The sequence below is a fragment of the Ambystoma mexicanum genome, chromosome 11 (genome assembly GCF_040938575.1).
Source record: "Ambystoma mexicanum isolate Mex_15411 chromosome 11, UKY_AmexF1_1, whole genome shotgun sequence".
NCBI classification, from domain to species: domain Eukaryota; kingdom Metazoa; phylum Chordata; class Amphibia; order Caudata; family Ambystomatidae; genus Ambystoma; species Ambystoma mexicanum.
The window spans coordinates 1,386,780,399-1,386,795,877 of record NC_090934.1 but is presented as its reverse complement, the minus strand read 5'-3'; the positions used below and the strand labels follow the sequence as shown (position 1 = coordinate 1,386,795,877).

The window sequence follows — 15,479 nt, the reverse complement described above, 5'->3', positions numbered from 1 at the left end:
TTGACACAACGAATAACTACAGCCCCTGATGAAGAGAACATTATCTCGAAACGCGTTGGGCATTTGCTCTTTGAAAAATAAATCCTGATTGGATAACCAACTCTTCTTTGAACTGATGAATATGTTTCGATACTAAACCGATATCTTGAATTACTATGTTGTTTTATTTAACTTTAAATTGATTTACTCCATTTACTCTGATTCCCCTCTTGGGAATAAACCTTTACTCAGCTTGCTTAAGCGATAAATAGAGTGCAGGGGACGGGAGTTCCCTAATAGGGTTCTTTTTTGGTCTTTGTGTAATTGTACAACCCATATGCCAGGGTTGATTTCTTTTCTCCCCTGCACCTTGAATTACTCTTAAATAGATCCCTCTATTTCATAATAGAGCACCATATGCACATTAAAGTCAGCTATACATTCTGAGTGTCAGGTGTGTACCTTCCAGTTAGTTAATATTGTGGTGAATCAGAAGGAGGACTTTGACTAAGATGTGCCATGTCATTTGGATGTTTTGATGAAATAAAAAGAAAACGACTATCTAGCCCTACTGCTATGAGGGAAGTTCCCTGCCTAACAAACTAATAAGTAAGGGTACCTGTCAAAGTCCAAAAGAAATAGTCCTTAATCCAAATCCTATTAGCTAATCACTTAAGAAAAATATAACACAAAAAGGAGGCCGGAGCAATAGCCTCTGTATTTGGCTTCTGCCTGGCCCAATCACTTGGATCTCTTTTCAATGGGTTTTAAAATGCCATCAATGTCTTGTGAGACAGTTCACAACCTTTCTACAGGTTCTGTATGCCAAAACCTACTTCCATACCGTTCCCACTTTCCAGGAAGAAAAGGTTTTCTTAATCTTGACAATGTTCTTGTTTTGTACTTTAGGATTGGAACCCTACAGGTTCACTCTTTCTTCAGGTATGTTTGCTGTATTTCATGGTTCTTGGGCTTCCCAAAGCCCCCTGGCCCTCCGATAGGCTTCCTTTAGCTCAACTTTGGTAGGACATCTGCCCGTCCTGGTTTACCTGGCTCCCATAACCCAGCCTCGACTATTATTGTCTCTCGGATTCTCATGGCTCTCCAAAGCCCTTTGGTCCTCCGATAGGCTTGTTTCAGCTCGACTTAGGTAGGGCGTCTGCCTGCTCGGGTTTATCAGGGTCCTGTAACCCTTGTGGCTTTCCCAGCCTAGAATATCTATGTACGCCCCGCCATAATGGCATTACCTCTTCAGGATTGTTCGGTTCTCGTCCGCTGCTCAGCAGGTAATGCACTTCTTGTGCGCAGCTCGGAGATCCAGTCTCTCCATTGCAGTCTGGTCTCAGCGTCAGATAACGGCCCAGGCCCACCATGGTTTCCGTGTGGTCGCGCCACCAGGTGATACAGTCACTTTGCCAGTCTCCGTCTTTTTCTCGATCTTTTCTTCTTCGCTGGTCAAGACCAATTCGATCATTTTCCACGTTACCACTGGATCTGCGGTCTTGCATGGCTCTGCCTCTCCAGGGTGTCTTTCCATCAGAGGCTTGCCTCTGCATAGGATTTACTCACCTCGATTCAAAGTTCCTCGTGGTTTTATGTACGTCATCACAAGTAAAAGGGGTGTGTCATTCTTCTTTGACTGTATTGTTCAGGCGGAATACAGCATTACCCAAAGCCAAAGAGAGTGGAGAAATGTCACTATTCTGAAAATCCAAAACAGGGGTAACAACAGCCTTTCCAATTCCCATGTAGGTGGATAGCATGTTCTGGACAGGTGTTACACTTCAGGCTTCCCCGCGGGCATCCTTGCCGAATACAACTTCTTTACAGGCTCCTCTATGGTCCAGGTACAAGCTACCATGACGTCTGTACAAACGTCGACGCATTCCAGGTCACCTGACACGTCTTGTACGTGGAAGACGTACAGCAAGCCACGCCACTCTTACGACTATAAAACCACCGTCTTCGAAGGGGCTCGTTGCTGCTGATTAGCGGTACCAGCTACACGCGGTTTCGTCCGTTTCCTCTTCGTGACTTCCTACACAAATCCTTATCTGAACTCCTGGTTTTGACCCTTTGCCTGACTTTTGGATTGCCTCGTCTCCTCCTTCATTCCTGTCGTGCCCGTCTGGTTTTTGGACTCGGAACGCTACTGGATACGCCTCTCTTCTGTGTCTTGCAGTTCTTTCCTGGTTGCCGCTCTGCACTTCAATTTTGCTGTCTACTATCCGGATCATCCGGATCATCTCAAAAGCTATTCAACTATACTTGTGTACTCAGGTACATACCTATTGTCTTCCATGGATATTTGTCTTCTGTTGGATTCTGGGATATTGAGTGACTTTTCTGAGAGATTGCTCTTAAGAGCATATGAACGCCCTCCTGAACTGCCCCAACCCAGCACTAGTGCGTCCCTCGTGCCGTTCGGGGTTACTTACCTATACTAACTTCCCTGTTTGTTATTTTCTCCTGTTGTTGTCTTCAGAATCCTGGACTCCTCTTACTCCATTTATCTTTATTCAGACCAGTTGTTTATCAATTCTATAGCTATAGTGGGAACCGATACTGATTTAGTTCAATTCCACTCATTTGTGTCATTCTTTGTAGATCATCCCGGGGAAACTCAACTCCACTCCAATATCTATCTAGGTAGTTGTCCAATCATTTCAACTGTTCTAATCACTTGTATAATATCAACACTGTCTAATATCTTGGTATTCTTTTGCAGCATTGGTATTGGCGGTGTGTGTTCTCCCCGCTCTTTTACTCAATTGACACCTCTGTCTGTTCTAACTGAAACAGCAGAGAGGTACATTGTGGAAAAGAGCCCCTCTTTGTGGAAGCCTGAGTCTTGTACTCAGGGGAGCTGGGATGGAAGGCTGAATTTGGATTCTTATACCACCAACATCTCCAAGGTCATTTTCTCTGCATTTTCGGCCTATTCAGAGTGGTGAGTAACAGAATTAGCAGCCTTAAAAAATGTCCACAGAGGACAGTGATGCTTTGAATCAAATCGTGCAAATGGTCACGGATCTACGTACAGACTTGACCAATGCACAAGAAGCACTGCGCCAACGCATGGACGCCATTTAATCTTTGGTTACCACACCAGCGTCACAGATGGCTGGTGCTGGAGCTACAGCATCAGGTTCAGGGTTTCCACCACCACAGCAAGAACCAAACCCGATCATGCTTACAACCCAGTTCCCTCTAGCTCCTCCTGAACGCTTCCTAGGCGACCCTAAACAATATCGAACCTTCATTAATCAATGCAAATTGCATTTTCTGTGTCGCCCGCCTCATTTCCCACATCTACAACCAAAGCGGCTTTTGTTTTGTCTCATTTGGGAGGCACTGCAGCCGCATGGGCTAACCCGTTGTTGGAATCTAATAGCCATGTTCTCTACAATTGTGATGCCCTTCTTGCTATGATGAGTAAAGTATTTGATACACGTTATACTACTCAAGCTACTGATCTGGAACTCTTAAAACCTCGACAAGGAAACAATTCTTTATTAGTTTATTTGGCACGATTCAATCAGTTGGCAGCAGAAACTGACTGGCCTGAAGAAAAGAAGACAGCTGTCTTCTATCAAGGCCTCTCAGATGAACTAAAGGACATCCTCTCCACTGTTCCTGTAGTCCCCGCGGCATTCGGGGAACTGCTAGACTTAGTCCTTCAGATTGATGCTCGTAAGTCCGAAAGACGTGGCGAAAAGAAAACTGCATTGTTCAGCACGGTTTCAGCAGAGGCCTCGTCTTCGTCGTCTCCTGCGCCTGAACCTATTCAGGTTGGGGTGGTTAGGGGACCGCTTACCCCTGCTCAACGAGAATATCATCGAGCACACAATCTCTGCATGTATTGTGGGGCCTCTGATCACTTATTACCTGAATGTACCAAAAAACCTAAAAGAAAGGCGGGAAACGCCAAATCCCGACAGTAAACAGAGTCCCTATGTCAGGAAACTCACCCTTGGACTCTACATCACAGAATGCGAGTCATTTAGTCCGTCTACCTGTTACATTTTCCTTAGATCATGGTGTTTCATTCCAGACAACAGCCGTGATTGATTCAGGTGCAACAGGTAATTATGTTGATCAATGTTTTGCCGCCATGTCAAAAATACCACTGGTTCGCAAAACTATACATTAAACAGTGAATGCAGTGGATGGTTCACTTCTTGTCTCAGGAATGGTAACTCACCAAACAGTTCCACTACATATGAGTACTGATGAAGGCCATACTGAAGACATATCATTTGATATCATTAAAGCACCAGCTTACAAAGTCATTCTGGGCATTCCATGGTTGAAACTTCATAATCCTGCCATCGACTGGTCGACATCTCAGATTCAGTTCCCTTCCAATATGTGCAATACTCGATGTACTACATTACTCGGTATTACCCATGATAGTCCAGTCAGGGCGCTAGTTTCACCTACGATGCATATCGGAGCTGTCTCTACAAATGTTACCCCTGTGATACCTTTTCAATATGCAGATTACACAGATGTTTTTGACAAAGGGATGGCAGAAACTCTACCCCCACATAGAGCTTATGATTGCCCAATAGACTTAATTCCGGGTGTAAAAATACCATCCGGCAGAATGTACTCCCTCACTCTCAAAGAAGACGAAGTTCTTAAAGATTACATAGCCAAGGCTTTGACCATGGGATTCATTCGTTCTTCCAAATCACCAATTTCATCACCACTTTTCTTTGTCCCTAAGAAGGAAGGGGATCTACGTCGTTGTATTGATTATCGTGCTTTGAATGCAGCAACCATAAAAAACCAGTATCCTCTTCCTCTGATCTCTGTCCTTCTTGATCAATTGGGTTCTTCCAAAATATTCACTAAGCTTTATCTCAGAGGAGCTTACAATCTCGTCCGCATGAGAGAGGGGGACGAATGGAAGGCCGCATTTAAAACACGTTACGGTCTGTTCGAGTATCTTGCCATGCCTTTTGGGTTATGTAATGCCCCGGCCACCTTTCAAGCTTTCATGAATGATCTGTTTTACGACATTCTTGATCAATTTGTTGTCGTCTATCTGGACGACATCTTGATTTACTCACAGAACCAGGAAGACCACGAAAAACATGTCAAGATAGTACTCCAACGTCTGAGGGAACATAGATTTTTTGTTAAAGCCAAAAAATGCATATTTCATGCCTCAGAGGTGGAATTTTTGGGATATGACCTTACTAACAATGGAGTGCGCATGAGTCAATCCAAAATTAGTGCGATTCTAGAATGGCTTGTGCCCAAGTCAGTCAAATCTTTACAATCATTCCTGGGATTTGCAAACTTTTATAGACGCTTCATCAATGGGTTTTCTGAAATATCTGCACCACTTACCTCTCTGACAAGTGCCAAAGTACCATTTGTATGGTCTTCAGAAGCTCAGCGAGCCTTTGATCAATTAAAATCAGCCTTCACGTCCGCTCCTGTCCTCAAACATCTTGATCCCGAGCTTCCTTTTTTTGTTGAAGCTGATGCTTCAGGTCATGCCCTTGGGGCGGTATTGTCTCAACCCTGTCCGCATTCGGGAGAGATTCATCCTGTTGCCTATTACTCTCGTAAATTGACAGCTTACGAAAAGAATTATTCCATCACAGAACGCGAACTTTTAGCCATCAGAGACGAATTCTTGGAATGGAGCCATCATCTTTTGGGGGCCAAACACCTTGTAACTGTATATTCGGATCACTGCAGTCTGTTAGCCTTCAAATCTATTAAATGTCTTAGGGCTAGACAGGCGCGGTGGCATTTATTCTTTTCACAATACCAATTTGTTATCACATACCGTCCTGCTAAAGCTCAAGTCCCGGCTAATACTCTCTCGCGCTTACATGCGGATGGTCAGTCTCAACAGGTCGAAGCTCTTCCTCTTCTACCAAACAAGGTTGTTTGTGGTTGTTCTGTTCAGCCCTCTTTGCGTTCAATCATCCTTGATTGGGTTTCAAAACATCCAATAGAGATCATTGACCTCAATCTGGAAATCATTCAGGGTATGCCATTCATTCAAGGGCGCGTCTATATACCCTCAGGTCAAGCTACAGATTTAGCGCTTCAGTGGTCTCATGATTCTTTGATTGCTGCACATCCAGGAAGTCAAAAAACTCTTGAAGCCTTACGGTGTTGGGCTTGGTGGCCCTCCATGGTTCGTGATGTAAAGGATTACATTTTGACTTGTTCCATATGCACTCAGTGTAAAACTTCTAGAGCCAAACCAGTTGGATTGTTACAACCTCTTCCTGTGCCGTACAAACCTTGGCAGACGCTGTCAATGGATTGCACTGTGGAACTTCCTGACGTTCAGGGTTATGACACTATTTGGGTAATCGTTGATGACTTCACTAAATATGCATTGTTCATACCTTGTTCTGGTTTGCCTGCAGCTCCAGAATTGGCGAAACTGTTCTTGACAAATGTGTTTCATTTCTTTGGTTTACCCTCGGTTATTGTTTCCGATCGTGGCACACAATTTACGTCACGATTTTGGAAGGCTCTTACAGCTTCTCTGGGTATTGAGGACAGGTATTCCTCGGCTTACCATCCTCAAACGGATGGGCAGACTGAGAGAACTAATTCTACCATCGAACAGTGTCTACGCTGTTTATGCCTTCAGTACCAACAGTCTTGGTTTACTTCTTTGCCTTATGCAGAATTTGCATACAACAACTCTATGCATACATCAACTGGAGTTTCTCCCTTTTTTGCCCTGTATGGTGGTCATCCTAGGGCACTTCCACTTGATCCAGTATTACCGGCCATTAATCCTGCAGCAAAAGATTGCATCAGAGATCTCGATAAGATTCATCGGGATGTACGCTGTAATTTACTCCGAGCTCAAGATCGTGCCAAGAAGTATGCTGATGTGCATCGATCACCTGCTCCAGTCTATCGCAGTGGCATGAAGGTGTGGTTATCGTCCTGCAATTTGCGAATTGCAGGCAAACGCTCGCTTCTGCCCAAATTTGTGGCACCCTATGTCATTACTGATGTCATCAATCCTGTGGCAGTTAAGCTTTCTCTGCCGCGATCATGGCGCATACATCCAGTCTTTCATGTCTCCTTGATCAAGCCTTTCATCCATTGGACCCGTCTGCCTACTCGTCCTTCGCCGATCTTGGTGGATGGTGAGGAGGAATATGAGGTCTCGCGTATCCTGGACTGCAGGATGTCTAGGGGTACGTTGTTCTACCTCGTGGATTGGAAGGGGTATGGGCCTGAGGACCATACTTGGGAGCCACTCTCCAATTTGCATTGTCCGGTTCTTCTGAGGAGCTTCCATTCCGCCAGGGGGTTGCCGGAGTCTTTGGGGGAGGATGCTGTTACACTTCAGGCTTCCCCGCGGGCATCCTTGCCGAATACAACTTCTTTACAGGCTCCTCTATGGTCCAGGTACAAGCTACCATGGCGTCTGTACAAACGTCGACGCATTCCAGGTCACCTGACACGTCTTGTACGTGGAAGACGTACAGCAAGCCACACCCCTCTTACGACTATAAAACCACTGTCTTCCAAGGGGCTCGTTGCTGCTAATTAGCGTTACCAGCTACACGCAGTTTCTTCGGTTTCCTCTTCGTGTCTTCCTACACGAATCCTTATCTGAACTCCTGGTTTTGACCCTTTGCCTGACTTTTGGATTGCCTCGTCTCCTCCTTCATTCCTGTCGTGCCCGTCTGGTTGTTGGACTCGAAACGCTACTGGATACGCCTCTCTTCTGTGTCTTGCGGTTCTTTCCTGGTTGCCGCTCTGCACTTCAATTTTGCTGTCTACTATCCGGATCATCTCAACAGCTATTCAACTATACTCGTGTACTCAGGTACATACCTATTGTCTTCCATGGATATTGTCTTCTGTTGGATTCTGGGACATTGAGTGACTTTTCTGTGAGATTGCTCTTAAGTGCATATGAACGCCCTCCTGAACTGCACCAACCCGGCACTAGTGCATCCCTCGTGCCGTTCGGGGTTACTTACCTATACTAACTTCCCTGTTTGTTATTTTCTCCTGTTGTCTTCAGAATCCTGGACTCCTCTTACTACATTTATCTTTATTCAGGTCAGTTGTTTATCAATTCTATAGCTTTAGTGGGAACCGATACTGATTTAGTTCAATTCCACTCATTTATGTCATTCTTTGTAGATCATCCCGGGGAAACTCAACTCCACTCCAATATCTATCTAGGTAGTTGTCCAATCATTTCAACTGTTCTAATCACTTGTATAATATCAACACTGTCTAATATCTTGGTATTCTTTTGCAGCATTGGTATTGGTGGTGTGTGTTCTCCCTGCTCTTTTACTCAATTGACACCTCTGTCTGTTCTAACTGAAACAGCAGACAGGTACATTGTGGAAAAGAGCCCCTCTTTGAGGAAGCCTGAGTCTTGTACTCAGGGGAGCTGGGATGGAAGGCTGAATTTGGAATCTTATACCACCAACATCTCCAAGGTCATTTTCTCTGCATCTTCGGCCTATTCGGAGTGGTGAGTAACAACAGGGAGTTATTGACAGGAATAGGCGTCCTTGTCCCCAAGAGGGGAGTTACTTCCAGTGAGGTCCTACTTGCCCAGACCACTAGGGAGGGCCTTGCTGGAGGGCACACCTCCCTAGCATCAAAGGGGGTGCAACCCTGTGGAGAGAAGGGAAGAATAATCCAGATTTGTCACAGTATACCTATCGAAAAGCGCCTCCCATTGTTTCTGACAGCTGTTCAACCTGCAGGATTCCAGAGCTCCTCTTGGGTATCTAAATCAAATGTACATTCCTCTGGAACTTGCTTTGTGACATCTCCGTAATAATAGTGCCATTTATCCAGAAACGTACAAGGCTTCGGTGAATAATTGATGTATATAAAGTAGGCCGGACTCCCTTCAGGAGGGAGTGGCACTTGCTTTTAATAACTTGCTCCCATTCTCACAGGGTTAAGACAAGGATTGACTTATAAGGAAGTGCATGCTGCTCTTCACAATATCTCGTCCTATTTGGCTGAAACGCGGTTAAGGCTCGACAAAAGCTTGTGACTGACACTCAATTACTATGCCCCATGCAACAGGTGTGAGGCACAGGCTATATTCAAATAGCGGCTCATGGACAGGGTAGAAAAGAAGACAGGTTACTCACACATGTGAGTGGAAAAAATAGATAACAGTCAGATTCCATTGCTAGGGTAGACAAGAGAATTGTTGAAAAAGAAAAAAGACTTGAGTGTCCCTGTCAGTGGTGTTCTCTTCACGGAAGGCAATGCAAAGAGTGTCCCTGCCACTGGCGCCGTCCGACTGGAGAACACGAGAACTAGGGTGAATTAAAATGAAAAGAATAAAGTCATCAGCAAAGTCACATATGCCGGAGCTTTAGGCTATGGCTGCACAAATATATCACGTTCAGGATGGGGTAAAAGACAACATTAACAATTTCACACAAGTCACTTTTTGGCACACGTGTAGTATTCTCAGCCATCAACCTTGGACGACAATTTGTCCCCCGATTATAAAGTCTGTTGGGCCTAGTAGGATAGAAACAAACGTTATCCAATTTTTCTGAATTATGTTTAGACCAAATACATTTAAAAAAAACAATCCAAGAGAAGACAATGAAACAACGGCTTTCAATAAATAAACACTCATACTAGAATACCGACTCCATACACTACAAAACCCATTTAGCATAGTTCATGGATGGAAGTGCTTAGTGCAACATCAGGCTGTTTTCTTTCCCATGTGCGCTTTTAAGAATGTTCTTCCTGACCAGACTCAGAATAACAATGAAAAGAAACCGACACAATAAAACAGATATGGACTAGTAACATTTTTTAATATTTCCAAACTAACTTTTGAATAAACGGCTCATCCACCAATTGACCAATGGGATTTCTCAACCCACGAATGCTCCCTTCAAGGACCTCCTCATAAAGACAAAATCTTCTAACCTGATAGGATGGGTACCCAGGGATGATGGCAAAGAGCAAATTTGCTGTCCTCGCAGGGTGGCTCCCTGCCAAGGGACCAGAGTCCTTCGCAGCAGCAAATTGTCATTGAAAAATGAAACGGCAAGATCAATTTTCTGTAACGTTTGTGAAATCTTTAATTCACAATGCTATAGGAGACAAAGAAAAGCAGAGCGACAAAGAGATCCCTCTACAATTCTAAACGGTTGCCTCAATGCCCCCAGAAAAGCCCATCTTCATACTCTTTCAGTTTGAATGCATAAATCCTATGTCTCCCATACAAATCTGATTCCAATGTGACAAAGTCTATTGGCCCTGCTCTGATAGAAGACTCTTTTGGGAGTCTTAAACAGAGTGATTTACAGTGGATTGTAACAGCAATAATACAAGTCTATATAACCCTAACGTAAATGCACTGATGAAATATGCCAGCAGCAGCGGCATCACCAATGATCATGAAATAGCTGTTGAGTTAAACAGAAAACCACAGACAGGAGGCATGAAACAACTAGCTACAAACCCATGTTTTACACAATCTACAGGGAGCACAGTGATTCACTGAGCCTTTATTACCTCAACCTTCCATTGTGCAAGATCAAAATTCCAGGAAACATGAAAATATAGAAGCATAATGTGATCACACAATACTGAATGGCAGATCAGAGGTTCCCAGAGCGAGAATGGGAATACTAGGACATCTCATTCTAGGACACACTCCCCTTCACGTCCTTCCAACTGTTACTCTAACATTGTTCATTGAGGTTACGGGAGCCCCATCCCGTATACACATTTCATTCAAACTGACCTTTCAGAGACAGACATGACTGTTATACAAAGGTAATATACACGTTCAATTCTGGGAATGAGTGGGGGAGCAGGGCTTTGATCAGAATGTCCACACTAATATCATCAGCAATAGCCCCTTAGTAGTCTACATGTCACAGTGCTGAAACAGCTGCAGTGGTTTCTCGCCATACGGAACGGATGGAGGCAGGAGAAGGAAGGCCTCAATAACCAGAAAGGTGTCAGCTTTACAGGGAAAAGCCAAAGAGCCCTCACCTGCCTCTATGCGCCAGTATAGAAGTGACCTCAGTGAAGGCTCTCCAAGGAGGGGCAGGCCACACTCTGATCACACCCCCAAAAGCCAAGAAGGATCAACATTTAACATCCTCGAATGTGCATACTGCTTCATTCACTGGAAATCATCAAGATGTGAGCAAAATCCCAGAGATTACAGTCCCTAGCAAGCTGTGGGGTTATGGGAGGCTACATATTATGATCCAACAGCTTATAATGCACCAGACAGTTCAGAGTCAATTGTACCTCACTCTCTGGCAGCAGAATACTCGGTACGCAATGTTTTTCATTGTGTTGGAAGCATATATTTTATTATAAAAAGTAATCTAATTCGACTGACCCTACAATACTTTGACAGATCTGAATGTGCGTCACTTCAATTTGTTTGCCGTTTTCTCACGGGTCAGGGTCAAGGGACAATAAACGTTCATTAATTAAACCGTCCTTTTTTGTTCACGTCTTATGGCAGCTAAGGACACTCACCGTGATCTCTTTTAAATCTTTGTCTTGCAAATACTGCAGAGGGTCAATAAAGTTTTGTCTCACATTAATATCAAATGAGTCCTTCACCTCTGCAATTTGCTTCATACATTCTCCAACATCTCTCAGCGCATTACCTACAATAAATAACACATCTCCAGAAAAAGAATTCACAAGTGGGATTTTTTTTGTTACTAACAACTGTAAATATGTGTTTTAATAGCATAATGGCAACTGCATAATCACCCTCAAACATACAGGTGGCAATATTTTATCTTAGTGCAATAGGTAAGCATTTTCAGATTACAAATGACTAATAATGATGTCCCGATTCATTGTGGAAAAAGAACTAGCAGATGTTAATAGGGTCTTTATCATGCTTTCTTATCTTTGAACAGGGAAAAAGGTTCGTTAAGGAAACTGACAAAGAATTTCATGTTGTGAAATGAATAATAAAATAAAACTGTTAACAAGTTGATGTACTACACAGTCCATCCCTCTGGGTACTTGTACTATTCCTTAGTCAACTGTCTAGCATCAAGACATATGTCATGCGATTGCACGAAGCTACTCCCTGCCCTTGAGAGCATGCATCGCTCAGTGCCAAAGCAATCAACGGGAGCTGCATTTCAGATTCCTCAGTTACCGGTTTGCCTTTCTGTAGCTTGTAGCCTTTCCAATTGCTGCTTAACAACCTATGACTTGTGCAGCACCTCTCAGTTAAGGTATTGAGAAGCACATCTAAACAGAAAACACTGTTCTGGATCAGCAGCAGATTTTAATAATTTTTTTAACTAGGTTTGCTTTTTGGGCACAGCCTAGATACAATGATTTCAGGCAATCCCAGAGTATTGTTATCCATTTTTTTTTAAATTAACTTTGCATTGGTTTATTCAGTACACATCTCCATCAAACATGAATTAAAAACAGATATTCAAAGACAGAACTCAAATCCTGTCTTCATCTCCCCCCACCACCTCCTATCAAACCTCATCAGTTAATTGCAATATAAGGAAAATATCAAATATTACACTCTAGCAAGTTCCAAGAACGTGCCACGGCTGTTTCAATACTACACTGTCAACTACAGAGAGCTTATATAACTCTTGAAGCCAGACAGCTCTAGATGAATGTTTGTCTGATCTCCAGCTTCTCAGAACAAACTCTTTAGCCGTTAAAGCTGCCCTCAAGAAGCAGTTCTTCTGCAGATGTGTCAGATCTTCCAAGAGAACATCTTCTCTCAGAATCCATGTTTAAAAGTTGGATTCCATATCAAGTCTTAGTACTTCATTTAATACATCCTCCACCTCGTGCCAGAAAGAAGAACATGTTACTTACCCCTGGTAAAGTTCTTTCGACTGGATGTTCCTCCCACGTATTCCTCATCTTTGGCATTTGATATCCAGCTTTAGCTGCTTCGGAAAAAAAGAATTCGCCAGTAGGTGCTGTGCATCGATGGCATCAACTTGATGTCCCTCGGGGGCCTCTGTCTCGAGGATGATGTCATCGAAGGCATATATAGCATGCGCAGCGCCCGTTGGCTTCAGTTCTGTTTTTTCCCTTTGCAGTAGAAATACCTGCATAACCTACAGGAATGACCTTACTCGGCCTTGAAGGAACGAAAGATGTAATAGCATGGGAAATTCGACTGTGGGGTAGGCTGGGAGGGCGATGAGGAATATGTGGGAGGAAAATCAAGTTTAAACAACGTTACCAGGGGTAAGTAACTTGTTCTTCAAATGGATTGTGTCCTCCCACATATTCCTCATTTTTGATTGACTCCCAAAGCAGTATTTGGTTTGGTGGAGGGAGTAGAACTATATTTTATTGGTTTTCATGAAGCGAGTGGAAGACTGCTTTTCCAACGCTACCATCCTGACTGAGCGAAGATTCCAGGCAGTAATGCTTTGTGAACATATGGATAGTAGACCACGTTGCTGCTTCACAAATACCTGTTATCGGTACGCCCCTTTGCAGGGCTGTGAAGGTAGCCATGCCCCTGGTGGAACGGGCCCTTAAACTTTCGGGAGGATCCTTCCCTGCCAGCCTGAAACATTCTGAAATGGCCAGAATCATCCATCTGGAAAAGGTCTGTTTAGTAACAGCCTGACGCAGTTTGTGGCCCGTATAGCCAATGAAAAGTTGATCATCATTACAGAGTTTTAACAGTCTAGATATATAAAAGCTCAACGCTCTATGAGGGTCCAACCTATGTAACCTCTCCTCCTCCTTGCTACAATGAGGGGGGGATGGAGAGAAGGCAAAACAATGTGTTGTCCTACGTGGAAATCAGAAATGATTTTGGGTAAAAATGAAGGTTTATCAACAAGAAAAACCCTATCCTTACGAAAGATAGTAAAGGGTGGCTTGGACGAAAGTGCCTGCAACTCGCTCACTCTACGGGCTGATGTTAGAGCTACCAATAGAATGGTTTTAAAGGTTAACAACCTTAAGGGAAATGAGTGTAGAAGTTCAAAAGGTGCACACATTAGGAATTTTAGAACCAAATTAAGGTCCCAAATTGGAACCTAGAACGGAGATGGATGAAACACATTGGTGAGCCCCTTTATAAATTGTGTCACTAGTGGAATTTTGAAGTATGAACATTCCTTTGACGAGCGCTTAGATATGGACAGTGCAGCCAAATACCCTTTAATAGTACCAATCTGGAGCCCCAAATTGGCTAAAGATAGCAGAAAGGATAAAACATCTGGAGTTTGACATAGAAAAGGATCTACATTCTTTTCTCTGCACCAGTTGCAGAATTTATTCCAACGGCAACGGTATAAACAATTTGTTGCTGGCCATCTGGACGAAAACAAAATCTTCATTACGTCATCCGGGAGGTCCCAATCCTTGTATCTCAACCTTTCAGAAACCAAGCGTGAAGGTTGAGTGTTTTGACCTCTGGATGGAGAACCCGACCCTCCTCTCATGAGAGAAGGTCCTCTCTTTGTGGAAGATGTATTGGAAGACAGGTGGATATAACCAGAAGGTCCGGGTACCACGTCCTCCTGGTCCAATCCGGGGCAATTAGGATAATGTGTTTCTCAAACATTTTCAAACTCCTGATCATGTGAGGAAGGATGGGGACTGGAGGAAACACATACAGGAGTGGAAATTCACAGTCCACCACAAACGCATCTCCTAGAGCTCCTCTTGGGGGAAATTCCCTGGAGCAATTCAGTTCGCACTTCCGGTTGACACCGGTCGCAAACAGATCCACTTGCGGGATTCCCCAAAGGGTGAAGATCTCTTGAAGGTCTTCCTGAACTAGTTCCCACTCGTGGGAGACTGTGCTCTGCCTGCTCAGAGCGTCTGCAGCTGTGTTCTCCTATCCGGCTAGGTGAACTGCCGATAGGGAGATTCTTTCTTGAATTGCCCAGTACCAGAGCTGTATTGCCTTTCTGCACAGTGGTAGTGACCCTACACCTCCTCTCTTGTTGTCCGTCATCAGGACATTCTTTCCCCTTACAGAGGGCAGAAAGGCCTTCAGCGCTAGTCTAATTGCCCTCAGCTCCATAAGATTGATATGTAGTTTGGACTCTGATGGAGACCAACGACCGCCGACTGTCAGCTTGTTGGTGTGGGCCCCCCACCCAGTGAGTGAGGCGTCTGTCACTACTGTTATCTCCGGCCATGCTTGCCAAAAAGGTTCTCCATTCAGAATACTGTCCTCGCAGGCCCACCACAGAAGATCCTGTGCGACCCTGCTTGGAACCTGACACAGGTCCAGCTTCTTTCCTGAGAACTGGGGCCATGGAGTTCTGAGAGCCCATTGAAGGGATCTCATTCTCAGGCGCGCCTCTGGCACCAGAAAAATGAGGGATGCCATGAAGCAGAGCAACCTCAAAAAAATCGAAGGCCGGGAGACACAGGGCACTTTGAAATTTGGTGACCATCTGTAGAATGTCTTAAGCCCTCATCTCAAGTGGTCAGCTCTTTCCCAAGGATGTATCCAGAACAGCTCCAATGAATTGGAG

At 44.1% G+C, this 15,479-nt stretch overlaps 1 protein-coding gene across 4 annotated transcripts in view; it reads right to left on the bottom strand.

Moving 5' to 3' along the window:
• SH3GL3 (SH3 domain containing GRB2 like 3, endophilin A3) overlaps nt 1-15,479 on the bottom strand; it is a 789,999-nt gene that overhangs the window by 571,032 nt on the left and 203,488 nt on the right. For all 4 annotated transcript variants that reach the window (XM_069624999.1, XM_069624997.1, XM_069624998.1 and 1 more), the window contains exon 5: nt 11,500-11,633. In XM_069624999.1, coding sequence (XP_069481100.1) covers nt 11,500-11,633 — 134 coding nt within the window. The remainder of the gene's footprint in view (nt 1-11,499; nt 11,634-15,479) is intronic.